This window comes from Phyllostomus discolor, chromosome X, assembly GCF_004126475.2.
Source record: "Phyllostomus discolor isolate MPI-MPIP mPhyDis1 chromosome X, mPhyDis1.pri.v3, whole genome shotgun sequence".
Classification (NCBI taxonomy): Eukaryota; Metazoa; Chordata; class Mammalia; order Chiroptera; family Phyllostomidae; genus Phyllostomus; species Phyllostomus discolor.
Genome location: NC_050198.1, coordinates 37,647,056 through 37,666,875, shown reverse-complemented (window position 1 = coordinate 37,666,875; position 19,820 = coordinate 37,647,056). Strand labels below are relative to the sequence as shown.

Below are 19,820 nucleotides of genomic sequence, written 5' to 3'. Positions count from 1 at the left end.
CACAACAAGACACATCATAATTCAAATGCCAAAAGTTAAAGATAAAGAATCGTAAAAGTAGGAAGAGAAAGACAATTACCTACATGGGAGCTCCCATAAGACTGTCAGCTGTTAACAGAAATATTTCAGTCTAGAAGGGAGTAGTACAAAATCTTCAAAGTGATGAAAAGCAAGAACCAACAACCAAGACTACAATACCCAGCTAGGCTATCATTAAAATTGAAGGAGCCTATGTACCCCAATATTCATAGCAGCATTATTTACAATAGCCAAGTGCTGGAAGCAACCTAAGTGCCCATCAGTAAGTGAGTGGATAAAAAAAAATATGGTACATTTACACAATGGAATACTACACAGCCAAAAGAAAGACAGACCTCCTACCCTTTGCGACAGCATGGGTGGAACTGGAGAGCATTATGCTAAGTGAAATACACCAGGTGGTAAAAGACAAATACCATGTGATCTCACCTCTAACTGGAACCTAATCAAGAAAACAAGTGAGCAAAATATAATCAGAGACATGGAAATAAAAAACAAACTGACAGTAATCAGAGGGGAGAAGGGAGGGGCATAATGGAGGAAAGAAGGGGAAGGGTCATCAAGTACCATCTGTAAAAGACCCATAGACAAAGTCAAAGGGGGGTAGGATTGAGGGTGGCAGGTAGGGGTCTGTGGGGTGGGGTAAAGTGGTGACGGTGAAATGGAGACAACTGTACTTGAACAATAAAAAAAGTACAAATGTGTAATTACAAAGTAGTCACAGGGATGTGAAGTATAACCTAGGGAATATAGTCAATAATATTGTAATAATTATGTATGGTGTCAGGTGGGTACTAGATTTACCAGAGTGATAACTCAGTAAGTTATATAATGTGTAATCACTGGGTTTTACACCTGACATAAATGTTGTATGTCAATTGTAATAGAAAAATAAAAAATTATGTAATATCAAGAAAAGAAAGAAAAACATACAAAGTTGTCATCCTAGCTTCAACCAGGAAAAATAAACTAAAATAAAATTGAAGGAGAAATAAAGAGCTTCCCAGACAAGAAAAAGCTAAAGTAGTACACTATCACCAAATCAGTATTACAATAAATATTAAAGTCTTCTTTAATGAGAAGAAACAAAGAAAAAGAGAATGACTGTTATAAAGAATAAAATGGCAATAAATACGTACCTATCAATAATAACTTCAAGTGTAAATGGCTTAAATGCTCCAATCAAGAGCCAAAGGGTAGCTAAATGGATAAGAAAACAAGACCCATATATATGCTGTGTACAAGAGACTCATCTCAGAAGGAAAGACACACAAAGGCTAAAAGTAAAGGGATGAAAGATATTTAATGCAAATGGAAATGAAATAACGGCCTGAGTAGCAATACTTATATAAGACAAAATAGACTTTAAAGCAAAGGCTATAATGAGACAAAGGACACTACATAAGGATAAAGGGGTCAATCCAACAAGAGATTACAGCCCTTGTAAATATTTATGCACCCAACATAGGAGTTTTTTCTAGAACCATATAATCTTCCAAAACTGAACAAAGAAGAAGCAGAAAGCCTGAACAGACTCATAACAGCTAGTGAAATTGAAGCAGTAATGAAAAAACTCCCAGCACACAAAACCCCCGGACCAGTCAGTTTCACAGGAGAATTTTACAAGACATTTAAGGAAGAGCTAACCCCTGTACTTCTCAAGTGATTCCAAAATATCCAAGAAGACGGAAGACTCCCAAACTCTTTTCATTCTAATCCCAAAACCAGATGAAGACACAACAAAGAAAAAACTACAGGCCAATATTGCTGATGAACATAGACACCAAAAGCCTCAACAAAATATTGGTAAACCACATCCAGCAATACAATGAAAAGATCATGCACTATATATAACCAAGAGGGATTCATCCCAGGGATGCAAGGATGGTACAATATTAGCAAATCAGTAAATGTAAAACATCACATAAACTAAAGGAAAGATAAAAATCACATCATATCAATAAATGCCGAAAAATCATTTGATAAAGTACAGCATCAATTTATGGTAAAAAAAAGAACACTCAGCAAAGTGGGTGTAGAGGGAGCATGAATCAACATGATAAAGGCCATATATGAGAAACCTACTGCCAACATCATACACAATGGGCAAAAAACTAAAAGCTTTCCCACTAAAATCAAGAATAAGACAAGGGTGTCTGCTTTCACTTCTTCTATTCAACATACTAATGCAAGTCCTAGTCACAGCAATCAGACAAGAAAAAAGAAATAAAAGGCATCCAATTTAGAAAGGAGGGAGTAAAACTGTCAGTGTTTGCAGATGACATGAGAATGTATACAGAAAACCCTATAGACTTCACTAAAAAAACTGCTTGACCTAATAAGGGAATCTGGCCAAACAGCAGGATACAAAGCCAATATTCAGAAATAGAAGGTATTCTTGTATACCAACAATGAAATATCAGAAATAAAAATTAGGGAAAAAATCTTATTTATTATAACAAAAAGAAAAAATAAAGTACCTAGGAATAAACCTAATCAAGGAGGTAAAAGACCAATACTCAGAGAACTACTGAAACTGAAGAAAAAAAAATAATGAAGTAAAAAATAAATGGAGGCATATATCATGTTTATAGATTGGAAGAATTAACATTAAAACATCCAAACTACCCAAAGCAATCTGTATATTCAATGCAATCCCTATTAAAATACCAATGACATATTACACAGATATAGAACAAATATTTCAAATATTTATCTGGAACCATAAACAACCCCAAATAGTCTCAGCAATTTTGAGAAAGAAGAACAAAGTAGGAGGGATCACAATATCTAATATTGGAATATGTATAAACTCTTGGACAAAAATCATCCCATCCATGGACAAAGATGATGAGGATGAAGATGATGTGTAGGGCAGGGGAAGGTAATGGGGAAAAATGTGGACAACTGTAATTGAACAACAATACAAAATTTAAAAGGGGAAAAATAATACCTGATATCAGACTATATTACAAGGGCACTATAATCAAAACAGTCTGGTACTGGCATAAGAACAGACACATAAGTCAATGGAACAGAATAGAGAGCCCAGAAATAAGCCCATGTCTCTACGGTCAATTAATATTTAACAAAGGGGACAGGAGCATAAAATGGAGTAAAAAGAGCCTCTTCAACAAATGGTGTTGGGGGATCTGCACAGCTACATGCAAAAAAATGAAACTTGACCACCAACTTAAACCATACAGAAAAATAAACTCAAGGTGGAAAAAAGGCTTAAATATAAGTTGCAACACCATAAAAGTCCTAGAGGACATCATAGGCAGGAAAATTTCACATATTCTACGCAGCAATATTTCCACTGATATGTCCCCTAGAGCAAGGGATATAAAGGATAATATAAACAAATGGGACTTCATCAAAATAAAAAGCTTCTGCCCAGCTAAAGAAAACATCAGCAAAATGAAAAAGGAACCAACCGTATGGGAACAAGTGGATCAAGAAACCATGGTACATGTACACGATGGAATTCTACATAGCAGAAAGAAAGAAGTATCTCCTACCTTAGCGACAGCATGGATGGAACTGGAGAACATTATGCTAAGTGAAATAAGCCAGGTGGTGAAAGACAAATACCGTATGATCTCACCTAAAAGTGAAACCTACTCAACAAAACAAACAAGCAAGCAGAATATAGCCATAGACACTGAAATTAAGAGCAAACTGACAGTAACCAGAGGGGAGGGAAGAGCTGGGTAATGGGGGGAAATACAGGGAGGGCCATCAAGGAACAAGTATAAAGGACACATGGACAAAGCCAAAGGGGTAGGTTCCAGGGTGGGTGGTGGAGATGGGTAGGGTGAAAATGGAGACAACTGTACTTGAACAACAATAAAAAAATAAATAAAAGAATCCTGAAAATAAAAAGCAAAAGAAAGTGAAAACAAGTAGAAGGCAAGGAATTAATAAAGAGCAGAAATCAATGGAATATTAGACTATAGAAAAAAATCAATGAAATCTAAAGGTTCTTTGAGAAAAATCAAATTGATAACTGTCTACCCAGACCTATCAGGAAAAAAAAAAAGAGATAGGACCTTTACATTACCAATATCAGGAACAGACGTTAACATCACTACAGATTCCAGAGACATTAAAAGGATAATAACAATACTATTAAACAAATGTATGGACTTTTGTATCTCAGCACATCACTTCAGGAAAGATACTGCCCACATAATGTATGATGGAAGCTTCCCTAAAAATGCCCCAGTAAGGATTCCCAAAGTACCATCTTACAACAGCTTAACTTCACAAGACCTGAAGATATCCAGAACTTTCATCTGGAGCCGCCAAAATGTCCCCCTCCCGCATACTACTCATTCAATTATTGTTTGTTTTGAGTGTCTGCTATGCCTAGAGTCCACCTTCCCCGCTCTGGATATGCCCCGCCCTAAACCCGATCCTGTCTTCAGAACTTTTTCTGGGACCCGTAGCCATTTTCCCACCTTTCTTGCAGTACCGCAGCACCTCAGACTTAAAATACCACCTCACGCTGTTGCAGGTCTGCATCAACCTCCACAAAAAAGTCATTTGGTGAAAACTACATGCCCGGCCAGTCCTTTCCTCAGCCACCTCAGGTGCCTCATCAATCACTAGGGGTGCTGTTCCGTTACTTAGTCAGTGGGTCCGGAAGGGGCGGGGCCAGACTCTTGAGCCATCACCCTCGTGGCTAGCAGTCTACCACCGCGAAGCTCAGATGGGGTCATCTGTGTCCAAGGCTGCCCTCGGGGCCACCACGGATGAGTTCATGGAGCCTGAACCGAAACACCTAACTGGTAAGTAGGAGGTCTAGTGCAGGCGGCTCACAGATGGCTAGCTTGCTCTAAGTACCTCTAATGGTGGGACCTCACTCCCCTCCCCCTCCTCAGCCTTCCTCTCCATATTCCGCATAGCTACTACACCAGTGATATTGGGTTCTCACTTCTAGTAAATTTTTATTGCACCTAGAAGAGAACTGCTGGGCTTTTTAACTCCAAACTATAATTTTCAAATAACTTAGTACAGAAGAGGTGATCAAATAACACCCCAGGTTTCTGAGAAAGGTTTCCATTAACATAGTCCACCCCAGGCTTCTTTATAAGTCATGACATTAGAAAGTCTTTTAAAATGAAGGAAAGCCTATCAAGTAGATCTTCCCATAGGTAGTCCTTAACCTAAGGTTCATGAATATGCAACCTTTTGGCGTCTCTGGGCCATAGTAGAAGAAGAAGCATTATCTTGGGCCATACATTAAATACATTGTGACACAGAATCACAAAAGAATCTCATAATGTTTTAAATAAATTTACAATTTTGTGTTGTGCCACATTCACAGCCATCCTGAGCCACATGTAGTCCATAGGCTACAGGTTGAACACCCCCGCTTTAAAGTGTTCCTTGCAACATTTTTTTTTCTGTGTATGGCTCCAGGGAGAAGTATTTTGATTCTTAAGGTTACCTTTTGCTCAAAGACAGAATAGCCTCCAGGATCTCCCCACTCCCCATTGTTTAGGCTCACTGTAAACAAGGACTTATTTAAATAGTATGTGCTGTTGGCAATATACCTAAATCCTACTGCTATTGAAACCTTCATAGCTGACTCAGTCTTTTCATCACATCTTGGCATTTTACTTTAAAACTCCGTTGACTTAATATATATTTGCCTTCTGAAATTTTAGCTTCTTATCATCATGACAATGTGCATGTATTACAGTAATTTAAAATCTTTGCCACTTCCACTTAACTACTTGTATGTCCTTGGCTATGTTACCTTCTTGAGTCCTATTCATTTAACAAGTATTTACCATAACCTGTTATGTACCAACTACTGTGCTGCATCTTGGGGGAACAGTGGTGACCAAAATGAGCACAGTCCCTACCCTCATCAAGTATACAGAACTATAGGGTGCCTAGGCATTAAATATTGTGTAATGTGTCATTATAAATTGTAATGCTTGTAATGAAGAAAATGTTTAGATTATTCCCTTTGTCATTACTCTGAGATTTTATTGCATCTGTCTTTAAAGTTACCAATTATAATTTAAAAAATTATTTATCAGTCTACATTTTAATACTTGTCATTTTCTTTAATTTAGATCTAATACAGTACATAAATGAAACAAATAAGAGTGTTGAACACCTGGCTGATGTTCTTTCTGAGAAAACAAGGAGCAGCAGCTGGGTGGTGGTGTTCAAAGCCCTGGTTACTGTGCATCACCTTATGGTGCATGGAAATGAGGTGAGCATGGTGGGTATAGAAATGGTTGTCTTTTACAACTGCAAAAATGTTCTTGGTTTGACAAAGGCTTACCACATTTTATTTTCAATTGTGACAAATAAGACAAGTGAGGAGTGGTAGGTATTAAATGATTTTTCATTTTGCATATGAATATATCTTTGTAAGCAGTATTTAAGGTATACTATTTTAGCCAATGGATAATAAAGTGGACAATAGGTTGGATATTTCACTTAATCCTTTAGATGATTTAGACCAAAAGGGAAAGCCCCCCAAAATGTGTTGCTATATAGCTGCTTTATTTTACCACAAGAAACTAGATACCTGAGTGTATTACATTATCACCTGTCCACCTCTTCCCACATACACTTTTTATATTTTATTGAACAGCTGAAATGTTCTATAACATTAAATTACTTACTGTTTTCTACTTCAAATTAATATTTTATCTCATTAAACTTTGCATTAAAAATTAGGATTTGAGCCCTGGCTCGTGTGGATCAGTGGATTGAGTGCTGACCTGTGACCCAAGGGGTCACCGGTTTGATTCTCAATCAGGGCACATGCCTGGGTTGCAGGCCAGGTCCCCAGTAGGGTATGTGAGAGAGGCAACCACACATTGGTGTTTCTCTCCCTGTCTTTCTCTATCCCTTACTCTGTCTAAAACTAAATAAATAAAATCTTTAAAAAATTAGGATTTGGAAATTTACCGGATTTTGAAACTTATAAAGCGGTAGTAACTACATAGCATAGTATTGGTAAAGATAGAACTTTTGTATAAATGCAACACAGTAGAGAGATCAGAAGTAGAACTGTACTTATGTGGGAGCTTGGTGGCACTAAAAACATGGGGGTAAGTATGGAATTTATTTATTTTTTTACCTTTTTAAAGAAAAAGTTTTTATTAAGTACATTTCATTGAGACATCTTTTTTTTTAATTTAAAATAAAGCCTTTTAAAATAAAGCCTTTTACTTGTACCATAAGGTACAAGTAACATCCCTTTGGAAAAAATAGAATGAGATCTTTATCTTACTTCATATACAAAAATAAATTCCACATGAATGAAATATCTATAAGTGCAAAACCTAAGTTTTAAAATTGAAGAAAATGTAGGAGAATATGCTTATGACATTTTAGTAGGGAAGATACTATAAAGTTGGAATAAGATTTTATATATTACAGACAAAAGATTAATATTTAGAATATATTATCAGTAAGAAAAGGGCAGCCCTGGCTGGGTTGTTCCAATGGTTGGAGCATTGTTCCATACACCGAAAGGTTTCAGGTTCGATCCCCGGTTAGGGTGCATATGGTAGGCAACCAATCACTCTTGACCTGTCTCTCTCCTTTTCCCTTCCTCTCTCTCTCTAAAAACTGATTTTAAAAAAAATGTATCCTCTGGTGAGGGTTAAAAAAAGAAGAAACAAAACAGCAGTATAATAGAATAATGAACAAAAAAGTGAACAGACAATTCATGGAAAGGGAAACCAGAATGACTGATAGCTGTCAGAGTACATGCTCAAATGAGCAAAATTTAAAATGCATGGCAGTGTCAAGAGTTACAAAGATCTTGAGGAAATGGTAACTGATTTACTGTTGGATGACATACAAATATTAGTTGCAGCAGTTTATCACTGCTAAAGGAGAGCATTGAGAGATGTTTAGTAAAACTGAAAATGCCCAGCCTAGTAACCCAGCAAATCCAGTACTCATAGCATGTTTATAATATTTAGAAAGTAGAAATCGCCTAAATTTTAATAAGTAGGGAACAGATAACTAAAATGAGGTGTGTTCATACAATGAAATACTACATTGTATTAAATGGGATGTATACCAACAAGGCTAGTACTCAAAAAAAACAATGCTGATAGAGGCAACAAATTGTAAAATGATAGAGTATGGTATCATTTATATGAAATTTAAAAGTGCATTTAATATTTTTCCATAGAACAAATATATATGAAGCTATAAAGAAAATAGACTAAAGATAGCATATTACAATTACAATACAGGTCTATTCCAGGTAGGAGAAAGAAATGGAACTTAGGGATGGGGCTAAAGAAATGGAACTTAGGGATGAGGCTAAGGGCATTTTATCTCTAACTTTATCTCTAACTTTATCCTTATCTCTAATACTTTAACCCTCTTATTTTAAAACAGACTTGAAACAGATTTGTCAAAAAGTTAGCAGTTGTCATTTCTGGGTAGGGGAGTGTAGTACACAGTTGTATATATTTTGAATTTTTTTCTGTAAATTAAATTATCAAGTAATGTACTATGAATTAGAATAATTCTGTAATTAGTTAAATGTTCTCAAAATCAAAAAGGACGGATGGCTAGATAGAAGTCTTGGGAGAAAAGGGTGTGTATACACACGAACTTTGATGTTTAACCCCTTACTTACTTGGGAGGTATATAAACAGGAGACAATGCTGCAGGTCCTCATGCTGTGTAGCCCAGGATAGGACCACACTCACCTTAATCAGTGCTTGTGAAGTACCTGTATGATAGAATTGTGTTAAGGATTCTTTCACAATGACAAAATCATTAGTGACCTCTTGCTTGTGGGAAGAAACTAATTCTTGTATGTGGCACATTTGTTTGACAGCGTTTTATCAAACATCTTGCATCTAGAGACTCTCTGTTCACTTTACAAAACTTCCTGGATAACAGTGTCACAGAAGGTAAGATGATTCTTTGATGGAAATATTCCTATGTGGCAAGGAGGGAAAAGCTCTGAAAATCATGCCTGGTTTTTAAAAATGGTTTCAAATTATAAAAGGTGTGGTGTGTTGTACCTTTTATGATGGTAGATAATTTCTCTGCCTCAGTTTTATTCTTTCCACTTCTCATTGACTAACCATCTCTGTGTGTTTCTTTTCTTTTGCTTATCTGTCAGCTTCATGAGAGCAGGGATTTTTATCTATTTTGTTTACTGCTGAACTTCCAGCATCTAGAACACTACCTGCCTTGGTAGGCACTGAACAATTGTTGAGTGAATAAATAAATTTAGTAAATGAATCAAGGTTTGTTTGGAAGTTGAGTTTCCCTCATGGCCTTTTTTCCTCCATTTTCCTTATGAAGTAGGAGTCAAGGTCATTTGCTGCACAGAGGGAGAGTGAGGGAGGGATGACTACAATGAAATGGGGAGCTTTAGGGAAATGCTAAGAATTTACAATAGTTTTTATAGAAATGTGAAAGAAGTTGATTAAGTTTAATTATTTTCTCTGTTCAGAAATGTCACCATCAACACCATATCATGAGGTGATATCAAGGCTTTTAGGAAGTAAAAAATAATACTTAATAGAAAGTTTGAGGAATGTAGGACTAGATGATTAATGAAGGCCATTCTAGCTTTTGTGCTTCAAAGATATTGTTGAGATATATGGGTAAATGTGGAGTGAAAAGTCTTTGCATTTATTGACATATATTGCAAATGGTTAATATTGGTTTATTAAAAATAATTTAAATATTTTATTTTTAGGCCCTACTATGTCAACTTTCATCAGACAGTATAGCAGGTACTTGAATGAAAAGTCACTCGCATATAGACTGATTGCATCTGACATCACCAAAACCAAGAGAGGGTTAGTAAATATTATTCATGTGTAATCAAGAAATACTGAAATACATATGTGCAATGATATGTAGTTTGTCAAAAATGTAGATGATTTCTTTAAAAAAATTTTCTTTCACAGCTGTATTTCAACAGGCTGATTTCACAGTGCTTCTCAAACTCTTAATTATTGATGTTATAAATTTCTTTGATCTTTTGCAGGATGGATGGTATGATGAGAACTATGAATACTAAAGAGCTGCTCAACACACTTCAAATAATTCAAATTCAATTTGATGCTCTTCTTAATTTTAAGGTAAGAGCTTTATAAATCCTTTTTTAAAACTTTGGTAAATGGCATTATTTAACTATAGGTGGGGGAAGAAATTTTGTGAAAATGTACTGGTAACTGACTACTCTTTTACTTAACTTTCAGGCAAATCCTGATGAACTGACTAATGGTATAATACATGCTGCTTTCATGCTCCTCTTTAAGGATTCTGTTTGCCTCTTTGCAGCTTACAATGAGGGAATCATTAATCTGCTAGGTAGGCTAAAGAATAAACATTACATACTTTAAAAAACTGGTAAAAACAATTTATTTGTAAAAATCTTTTATGTCTATATTTAGATTCATATTTGTTTTAGGTTAAAAATAGGAGATATTTGCAAGGTCATAAGTGGTAACATATTTCTGGGAAATTTACCAGGGAATCAATATAGATTGCCATATTTATGCGTTAGTCATTAAGGCCCACTCCACCAAGGTCAAAATACAGTTCAATTTTTTCTAAGAAAATATAGCCTATAACATAAGTAATTGTTATTGATTATATAGAAGCATGTATTTCATAGGCCTTTCAGGAATTATCAGTCATTGTTTTGCCCTCATGAAAGATTCATTTCATAGTTACAGTTCTCCAGACTTCATTGATGAGAACTTGAGATATTTTTTGTATACTGAAGAATACATACCTGTCCATTTGTAGAGTTATAAAAGAGTAGGAAACACAGCCCCTTTCCGCAGAGAGCTTCAGAGTTTTCAAAAAGATTACAGACTAGAAGTTACAGAAATTGATACTAAACTATCCAAACAATCTCTGTATGCCATTAAATTTTAGATGTATTTCTAGCACTAGTATTTGGCATACAGTAGTTACTCCATAAAAATCTGTTAAATATATAAATTGGGTAGTATTGTTGCTTTTTAAAACAAAATAGCTGGATTAAAACTATAATTATTTGGAACAAGTTAAAATAACCTCCAGAAGCAGCTTAAAACAGAATCATCAAAATGGAGTGAAACTTGAAAATTGCTAAGTTATTGGCTTCTACATGATAATATTTTTTTTTCTTTTTAGGCAAGTTTTTTGACATGAGAAAGAGCCAATGTGAGGCAAGTTTGGATATTTACATCAAATTCCTTGACAGAACAACCAAACTGGCACAGTTTCTGAAAGTTGCAGAGGTATACAACTCTATTTCTATCCCAGGCTTTTCTGTTTTGTGTAGTAGCTTAATATCCAGTATAACTATTCCCCCTACCACTACCACCATGGAAACACACAGAAATTGGTAGTAGTTTAAATTATTCTGTAAACAGTAAAACTAAAAACTAAAATTAAGTACCTCAAATGCACTTTTCAATGCACTTACGCACAAAAGCAATTTGACAAGGATTCTGTTTGCAGCCATGATGATAACTAATGATAAGCTCACCCTGTCAGCAGAAACAACTCTAAGACTGGGACAAAATATATATGATATCTTTCCAGGTAGAACAGATCTGTGGTCAATGAGAGAAAGAAACACATAACATGAGCCCCATATCTACCCTGATACTTAGAAGAACCCAAGCAGGATAAATACAAAGAGAACCACACCTATGCAACCAATAGTAGAACTTCTGAAAACAGGGGGAAGAAAGACATGTTACCTATGGGAGAACAATATGAATAATAGCTAACTCTGACTCATTAAAAATTAGAACACATTTGTATGATATCCAGACAGCAAAGACTTAATATCTGACAAGTCTTTTGCTTTATAGTTTTATCCTTAGGACAAGTATAAGGTTGTGCTTAAGTGTACAAGGGCTTCTTTATTTAGCCTGATGTTTTTCTTGATCTGTTAGGTTGGCCAAAAAGTCTGTTTAGTTTTTTCCATAAAATAAGAGACTTTTTTTTTTCATTTTCACCAATAATTTTATTGCTTTGGCTACTTTGAGTATGTCAGCTATCTCCCACATGGCATAGCATTGATTGTTCTCAATTAATGTCTCTATTTGATCGCTATCAATTTCAACTGGTCTACCTGACCATGGAGCATCCATTGTCCAGAGAGAAATCTCGAGCATGAACCTTCATAAAACACTTTGACATGTTCAGTCAGTCACAGCACCTTCTCCATACACTGCACAAATCTTTTTTTGTGTTTCAGTTATGTTTTTACCTTTCTTAAACAGTAAAACATAATATGCTGAAAATGTTGCTTATTTTTTTATCTTAAATACTAAAATGACTACACAAAAATTAACCAATTAAAAAATATTTTATTTATTTATTTTTAGAGAGGGGAAGGGAGGGAGAAAGACAGGGAGGGAGAAAGACAAGGAGAGAAACATCAATGTGTGGTTGCCTCTCGCATGCCCCCTTCCGGGGACCAGGCTTGCAACCCAGGCATGTACCCTAGATAGGGAATCAAACCAGTGACCCTTTGGTTCTCAGACTGGCACTCAATCCACTGAGCTATACCAGTCAGGGCAAAAACTCACCAATCTGATAAACTGTTTTTAAATGCAAGGTGGTATGACAGCTGTCACAATACACTCTTAACAAAATTGTTTCAAATGAAGTTAAATACAACTAAGTGCTACTAGAGTCATATTTCAGAAAAAAACTAAATGAACTCTTTGGCCAGCCAAAGTAGATAGGGACCAGCCTAGCAACGCATTCCTGCTTTTGGGGCTTTTTCTCTTTTGTGGATACATTGGTTTCACAGTTACTTTCTTTGTTGCCATGCTCTGCTATAACTGTGCTTCCACCCACCCTGTTGTGAATTCAGGAAGTTGGAATTGACCAAAACAACATTCCATATATTACTCAGGTCAGTGTATCTCTCCTATGTATTTAAATGACCTTTCTATCTTTATATTTGTGTGTTTATTATATTAATAATCTGAGAATCCATCCTTTGCCATATACTTATGTGTATTTATTTTTTTTAGTTTTTAACGTTTTAATATATTTTACTTTTATTAAAAAATTTTTAAAAGATTTTATTTATTTATTATTAGAGAGAAAGGAAGGGAAGGAAAAAGAGAGGGAGAGAAACATCAATGTGTGGTTGCCTCTCACACAGCCCCTACTGGGGACCTGGCCTGCCACCCAGGCATGTGCCCCGACCGGGAATCAAACAGGCCACCCTTTGGTTTGCAGGCCAGCACTCAATCCACTGAACCATACCAGCCAGGGCTAAATATATTTTATTGTTATGCTATTATAGTTGTCCGATTTTCCCCCTTTATCCCTCTCTGCTCTGTACTCCCCAAAGTCTATTTCCTTTGTGAGATTGGGGAAGTTCTCTATTATTTTTTCAAATAACTTTTCAATTTCTTGCTCTTCCTCTTCTTCTCTGGCACTCCTATGATTTGGATGTTGGAATGTTTGAAGTTGTCCCAGAGGTTCCTAAGCCTCTCCTCATATTTTTTGAATTCTTGTTTCTTCATTCTGTTCTGGGCAAATGTTTATTTCTTCCTTCCGGTCCAAACTGTTGATTTGAGTCCCAGGTTACTTCCCGTCACTATTGATTCCCTGTACATTTTCCTTTACTTCACTTTTCATAGCCTTTACTGTTTCCTCTATTTTGCAACCACACTCAACCAACTCTGTGAGTATCCCAATTACCAGTGTTTTGAATTGTGCATCTGATAAGTTGGCTATCTCATTGTCGCTTAGTTGTATTTTTTCTGGAGCTTTGATCTGTTTTTTCATTTGGACCATTTTTTTTTTGTCTCAGTGTGCCTGTTTCATAGTAAGGGGCAAAGCTTTAAGTATTCACCAAGATGGGGCAACCTACTTGGCTACATTGTGGCACTGTATGTGAGGGAGGGGTCCGAAAGGGAACAGTGCTGCTGGCTGGGCTCTCTCCCCACTTTCAGTTACTTCCCTCACTACCCATAAGCAAATTGGGCTCTTTTGGTGCTGATTCCCAGGTGGGTGGGTTTGTGTATGTTCTGGGACCCTGTGGGTTTCCCCAACAAGCTCTTCTGTGAGTCTGGGCATTTCTGCCACCACCACAACCCCCACATGGTTTTTTCAGTAAGAGGCCTTGAGGCTTTGTTTCTCTGTGCTGGAACCCTGGGTTGTGCAGTCTTGTTCTCCAGTTGTTCCTACTGGTTTATACACACACAAATGTGTGACTGCCCAGTCCACCAGCCACCGCCTCACCTGGTCCATGAGATACTTGCCTTGCCCACCCCAGTCCTCCAGCCACCACCTTGCCACAAGTCCTCTCCTCCCAGCTGCCCATCTCCACCCCTCCTACTGGTCTGGATGAATATTTATTCTTTAAGTCCTTGGTTTTCAGACTTCTATACAGTTTGATTTTCTGGCAGCTCTGGTTGTTGTTGTTTTTGTTTGTTTTTAAATTTGTTGTTGTTCTTTTGTTTGTGAGGAGGCACAGTGTATCTATCTACACCTCCATCTTGGCTGGAAGTCTTATATGTGTATTTTCATTTCCACATGAATAATATATGTATATACCAGCGATTTCAACATTTTTCATCTCATGGCACACATAAACTAATGAGTAAAATTCTGTGGCACACCAAAAAAAAATATCTTTGCCTATCTGACCAAAAAATAGGTATATTTTTGATCCATTCATGCTGGAAGGCTGTTGTTGTATTGGCCGTTGTCTTTTTTTTTATTTGATAGTCTAGGGAAAAAGAGGTCAGTGCCGCTGACTAAACAGGTATTGCATGTTTTAAAAATTCTTACGGTATACTGGTTGAAAAGTGCTGTTATATACACATAAACTTATGTCTTCTGAATAGGTCTGTGAGCTGTTGGTCTTATGAAGAGGCTGTTTCTTTTGGAGTGCTAAATGGTGACTCATAGTACAAGTATAACAACTAGACCATGCTTTTTAAGTGCACAAAACTGATCAGTGGAAACAGCAGAATATTTGGAATAATGAACTTAGGTTTGAGGCTGTGTTGTCCACCTTTCAGGTGTGTAATCTCAAACAACTCATTCCATTCTCTATGCCTCATTTCTGCAACTGCAAAATTGGTGTAATAGTATTGTCTGTCTCATGGCAGTGATGTAGAAATCAAATGAACTCAGGTTTTTTCCTTCCCTAGAAGCAGGTCAGGAGGAATCCCTCACATGGCAGTGGGTGTAGATGTGAGGTACAGGTGGAAATGCAGCAGGTGGGGATGAAACAAGGGTCTGGCGACCTGTTCATGCAGCCTGCTTGTGGCCTCTTGACCTGCCTGAGCTCCATTCCAGCTGTACCATACGGCTAGACAAGCCAGAATCTGTACAGAGACTTTTATTGCTCTGGGCCCCAAATGTGGCAGGATTTTAGATCACCTCAGCTATGGACCAAAGCAGTCTTCCCTGGTGTGGGAACATGTTGTGTCCAGAACCCAAAGAGGCCTACCAGGTGTTGTGTTTCCTTTTAAATGGTGGAAGGTGCTCCATGCAGTACTTTATGTTTCGGGCAGGATTTCCTGATAGACCCCTGGCCACTGAAACCTTACACATTTTAGTGATGTAGAAGTCTCCTGAATCTTTATCAACTATCCTCTGGAGCATATGTAGCTTTCCAAGATCTCTACTGTTCTGGCCACTTCTTGCTCATCTGATTCAGTCAGCATGATGTCAGGGATACAAGTGGATCCATGTGACTTTCTGGGGGTTAACTAAATGGTCTAGACGTCTTCTGACCATATTATGACAGAGGATTAGGTCAAAACTGTAAATGTATACTGTTGTTTATTCCATGTGCCTACCAACTTTTTCTGACCCATGCTTTTGATAACAATGGAAAGTAAAACATTTACCAAACTTCTAGCTACCATACCTGAGACTAACATACCTGAGACTGTGTTAACTCATCTCTACCAAAGAAACTGGGTGGCTGGCACCATGGCTGCAACTGAATTACTACTTGATTGAGTGTGCTGTAGTTTGTCATTCTCCAGGGCCAGACTACTTTGGGGGCCATATTGGTGAATTACATGGAGATCATGGGGATTATCATCCCTGCATCCTTTTTATCTTTAAGATTGCCGCTAAGTTCTTCCATCATCCTAGGGGGTAATCTTGTTTTTTATTTACTATTAATCCTGGAGGGCAGCTGGAGGCTGTTTCAGAGGCATGTCCCTACCTGGGCTCTGCTGTGACTTAACTGTAGTTAAGAGTCCTAGAGACCAGGAGGGGAATAGGGGCAGATCCTGATGGAGTGTATAACTTGTGGGGCATCATCTCCAACAAAGTGGTGGGGAAGGACACTTCTTCAGGCTCAGAGGTTTCTAGGGAATTTGGAGACTCAGGACTTTCAGGCCATCCCTGCAGATCTCCCCATTTCATAAATTAGGGCCTTTATTCTTTATCCAATCAGGTCCCTGATCCTGGTGTGGCACACCTGCCTTAGTGGTGACTGGAGGAATGTACACTATTCAGACAGAGCCTGGCTTAGGTGGTAGTCATGTATATGGGGAGAAGCCTGTGAAGAGAGAGGTACTAGATTGAGTTCCCCTAGGGAATGAGAGGATATTGGATCCAGAACACAAGTGGAAGCAGTGGCCTCAAATAAGAGGATAGAGGAGGCAAAGAGTAGAGGATGGTTACAAATACAAATAAATATTAGGTGCAGTTGCAGAGAAGGAGGAAGTTTCTGCCTGATGTCTTTTCATAAATATATACACCTCTCAGGTATCAGCAGAAGCATTCCTCAAGTACAGATGAGGGACTTGTGCATAGACGTTGAACCCCACAGAGCAGTCCACAATGGGAACCACTGTTGGATAAATCAATGCATGACTTCCTGAATGAGAAGTCAGATAACCAAGCAGAGAGACAATGAGAATATCTGAGTTAGTAGGGGACAAGATGGAATTGCATTGCCCAAAGGCACCATAACCAGTGCATTTCAGTCAACATTCATTCAAACATGTTTTACCCCTACCAGGAGGAAGCTGCTGTAATGAATGAGACACAGTCTGAGCCCTTGAGTTCCTCAAAAAGACAGAACAAAGACTACAAAAACATGATTGGATATCTCCCAAAATGTAGTTCTCTTATTTTTCTCCACAATGAACTCAGTCCCTTAAGGCAGGTGGAAAGGGTTTCTTTGCTGAGAACCACAGCTCAGCCATTATGGGGGCACAGGCAAGCATTAACTGACCTGGGCTCAACCTCCTTCAGTGCTCCACCTGTAGTGGATCTCTAGGGGGACATTTGACTGGAGGAGCTCTGAGAGGGAGGTCCATGTTTCCCATTGGGCCACCCTCTCTCCTTATCCTAGGTCTGGTCTCTAGGACACCTGAGTCAGAAACAAAGTAGATGGCTGTCAGAAAGTCTGCAGAAGATAAGTGAGGGTCTTCGTTGGTAAACTTTCATGCAGATCCCCATTCCTTCCTCCATAAATCATCTCCTTTTAACTAAAAACTTTAAAATATATATTTTATTTATTTACAGAGAGAGGGGAAAGGATAGAGAAAGAGAGGGAGACAAACACTGATGTGTTAGAGACCGTTGATTGCTTGCTCCCCTCAGGCCCCCAGCCAGGAAGTGGGCTGGCAACCCAGGCATGTGCCCTGACTGGAAATTGAACCTGCAATATTACACCTTGCAGGATAATGTTCAACTAACGGAGACACTCCTGTCAGAGCCAGAAGAGGTTTTTTAAAGGTTGTTCAATTACAGTTGTCCAGATCCCCCCACCATGCTCTTCCCTGCCCTGCCCACCCCCCTAGAAGAGCTTTTTACTTAGTACTGTGGTCTCTGGCCCTCAGCCAGTACAGAAAGTAATTTGTCATGTATGGCTTTCAGTAGCTTTCTCGGGTGCCCTGGAAACCCTGGAATGGACTAAAATGCAAGGCTCTCTGGGAGGGGAGGGTGCCTAGAGAGATGGGAACTAAGTCATCTTCACCTTTGCCCCACTCAGTTGGTCTCTGAGAGAGGTCTACTCAAAACAATGCACAATACTGCAACAACAATTTAAATAAAATAATAAAAAAAAAACAATGCACAGATTCAAAGAGCATTTTCAGCCAATCTGCTGCTACATCCCTCGAATGGTGTTAAGGTCTTCCTCTGTGACTGTATACTGGCCAGTTTCCCCGTGTGCTTCCAGGAGTCTCTACTTTATGTAAGTCGTTGCTGTTAGGTGTAGGCCCACCATTTTAAGGCTCACTCAACCCCTTTTGTTTTTTTATGAGGCACTCTCCCTGGTGTCCTCAGCTAATCCTTTCTGCCTTGGTTTTATTGACATTGTCTGGGGCTCACAGAGCCTCCCCCCAGGAGCAGCTGAGTCCATCCCTCTCCTTTTGCCCATTCTGTGTGGTTCATGTTGGGTGTGACTCACGTAGAAGGGTCTGCTCTGTCTGCAATCCGATGTACTTTTATTTTTCACTAGAAGGGTTCAAACACAGGTCTCTGGGCCACACCCCTCATCAAAACTCCAGGGACACAAATTCAGAGACCTATTCATGTTTCACCCTGTTGTGTGCCTGGTTGCATTTTCCCACCCTGCCCACAGTGCTTGATGGTTTGGGTGGGTGGAGGGTAACTGTGTGCTTCACTGAAGAGGTCTTATGACCTCATAGCTGCTTTTTCCTTGTAAAGCACCTTGGTGCATTTCACATGTTCGATAATTCTACGCAGTGTTCTGCCAGTCACATCTGCTGACCTCGGGTGGCAGCATTTGCACAAATTTATAGCTATCAGTGAATTGTCTGAAAGCACATGGAAAAGAATGTTTCTAATCAATATTGTTCAAATATTGATATTTATTTTATCGTATTTCTTTTGTGTTAGTTGTTTTGTTATATACTTATTGAATGAGTGAGGGAATGAACCAGAAATACTTGGTCCATGTGCCAAATGTGTGTTTGCCCTGGTGACATCAGCAGTCAGTCCCCTGATCGTTTTGGGGGGTCCCTTCCTGTCCATCTTGTATGTTCAAACCTTTGAGGTTCACCCTGAGCCTCAGACTTTCTGCTCTCCCCACTGCAGAGGGGCCTGTGAGCTCTGTCAAGGGACAGTTTCTCTAATGCTTCTGAGCTCAGGGGGTATGTGTTGTTATCATGCATCCCTGGGAGGGTCTTGTCCTTACGTTTTTGCCCCCCTCTGAGTACATCTCTGCTTGGCTGCCTTGTTCTGGCAACTCCTCTGCACTGAGTGGTATCCAGGCTGCTCTGACTGTTTTCAGGCCCATGTGTTTGTTGCCTTCTTGATTGATACCTTTGCTGCCACTGTAATCATTAATAGCACCCCCATATTCCCCTCAGAATCTTCCCTTAGCCCTGCCCACAGCCCCATAAACAATTCCTTCATTAAACCTTCCTCCAACTGGCATTTCATTGGCCATCTCTTGTCTCTCTTTGCCACAACACCATCACCCTAACTTCTATCATCTCTCACTTTCCAGTCTGCCTCCACATATTCTGCCCCCTGCTGGTGGTTTTACACAATGCAATCATAATGCTTATCTGATAGCTTGCAACACAGATCCAATCCTTTCACTCTTCACCTAAAAGCCCTGCAGTGGTCACCCAGTATTCTTAAGATAGTGTCCAAACTCCCAATGTTGCCTTTAATTTAAGATCATTGCATTGCCTAAACCCTGTCTACTCTCCAGCTTCATCTCACTCACATTCCCCTTTGCCCTCTCTGCTCTAGCAACATAGTTCATCTTTACTCTTGGTCTGTGCCACACGCCCTTCCTGGGGCCTTTGCACCTGTTGTTCTCCGGCCTA

General features: G+C 38.6%; 1 protein-coding gene across 1 annotated transcript in view; it reads left to right on the top strand.

Moving 5' to 3' along the window:
• Window positions 1-4,753: 4,753 nt before the first annotated feature.
• LOC118498388 (phosphatidylinositol-binding clathrin assembly protein-like) overlaps window positions 4,754-19,820 on the top strand; it is a 53,803-nt gene continuing 38,736 nt past the window's right edge. Inside the window, exons 1-8 of the mRNA XM_036016342.1 lie at window positions 4,754-4,832; window positions 6,132-6,274; window positions 8,882-8,957; window positions 9,758-9,860; window positions 10,052-10,145; window positions 10,266-10,377; window positions 11,191-11,297; window positions 12,893-12,934. Of these exons, the coding sequence (XP_035872235.1) occupies window positions 4,754-4,832; window positions 6,132-6,274; window positions 8,882-8,957; window positions 9,758-9,860; window positions 10,052-10,145; window positions 10,266-10,377; window positions 11,191-11,297; window positions 12,893-12,934 (756 nt within the window). The remainder of the gene's footprint in view (window positions 4,833-6,131; window positions 6,275-8,881; window positions 8,958-9,757; window positions 9,861-10,051; window positions 10,146-10,265; window positions 10,378-11,190; window positions 11,298-12,892; window positions 12,935-19,820) is intronic.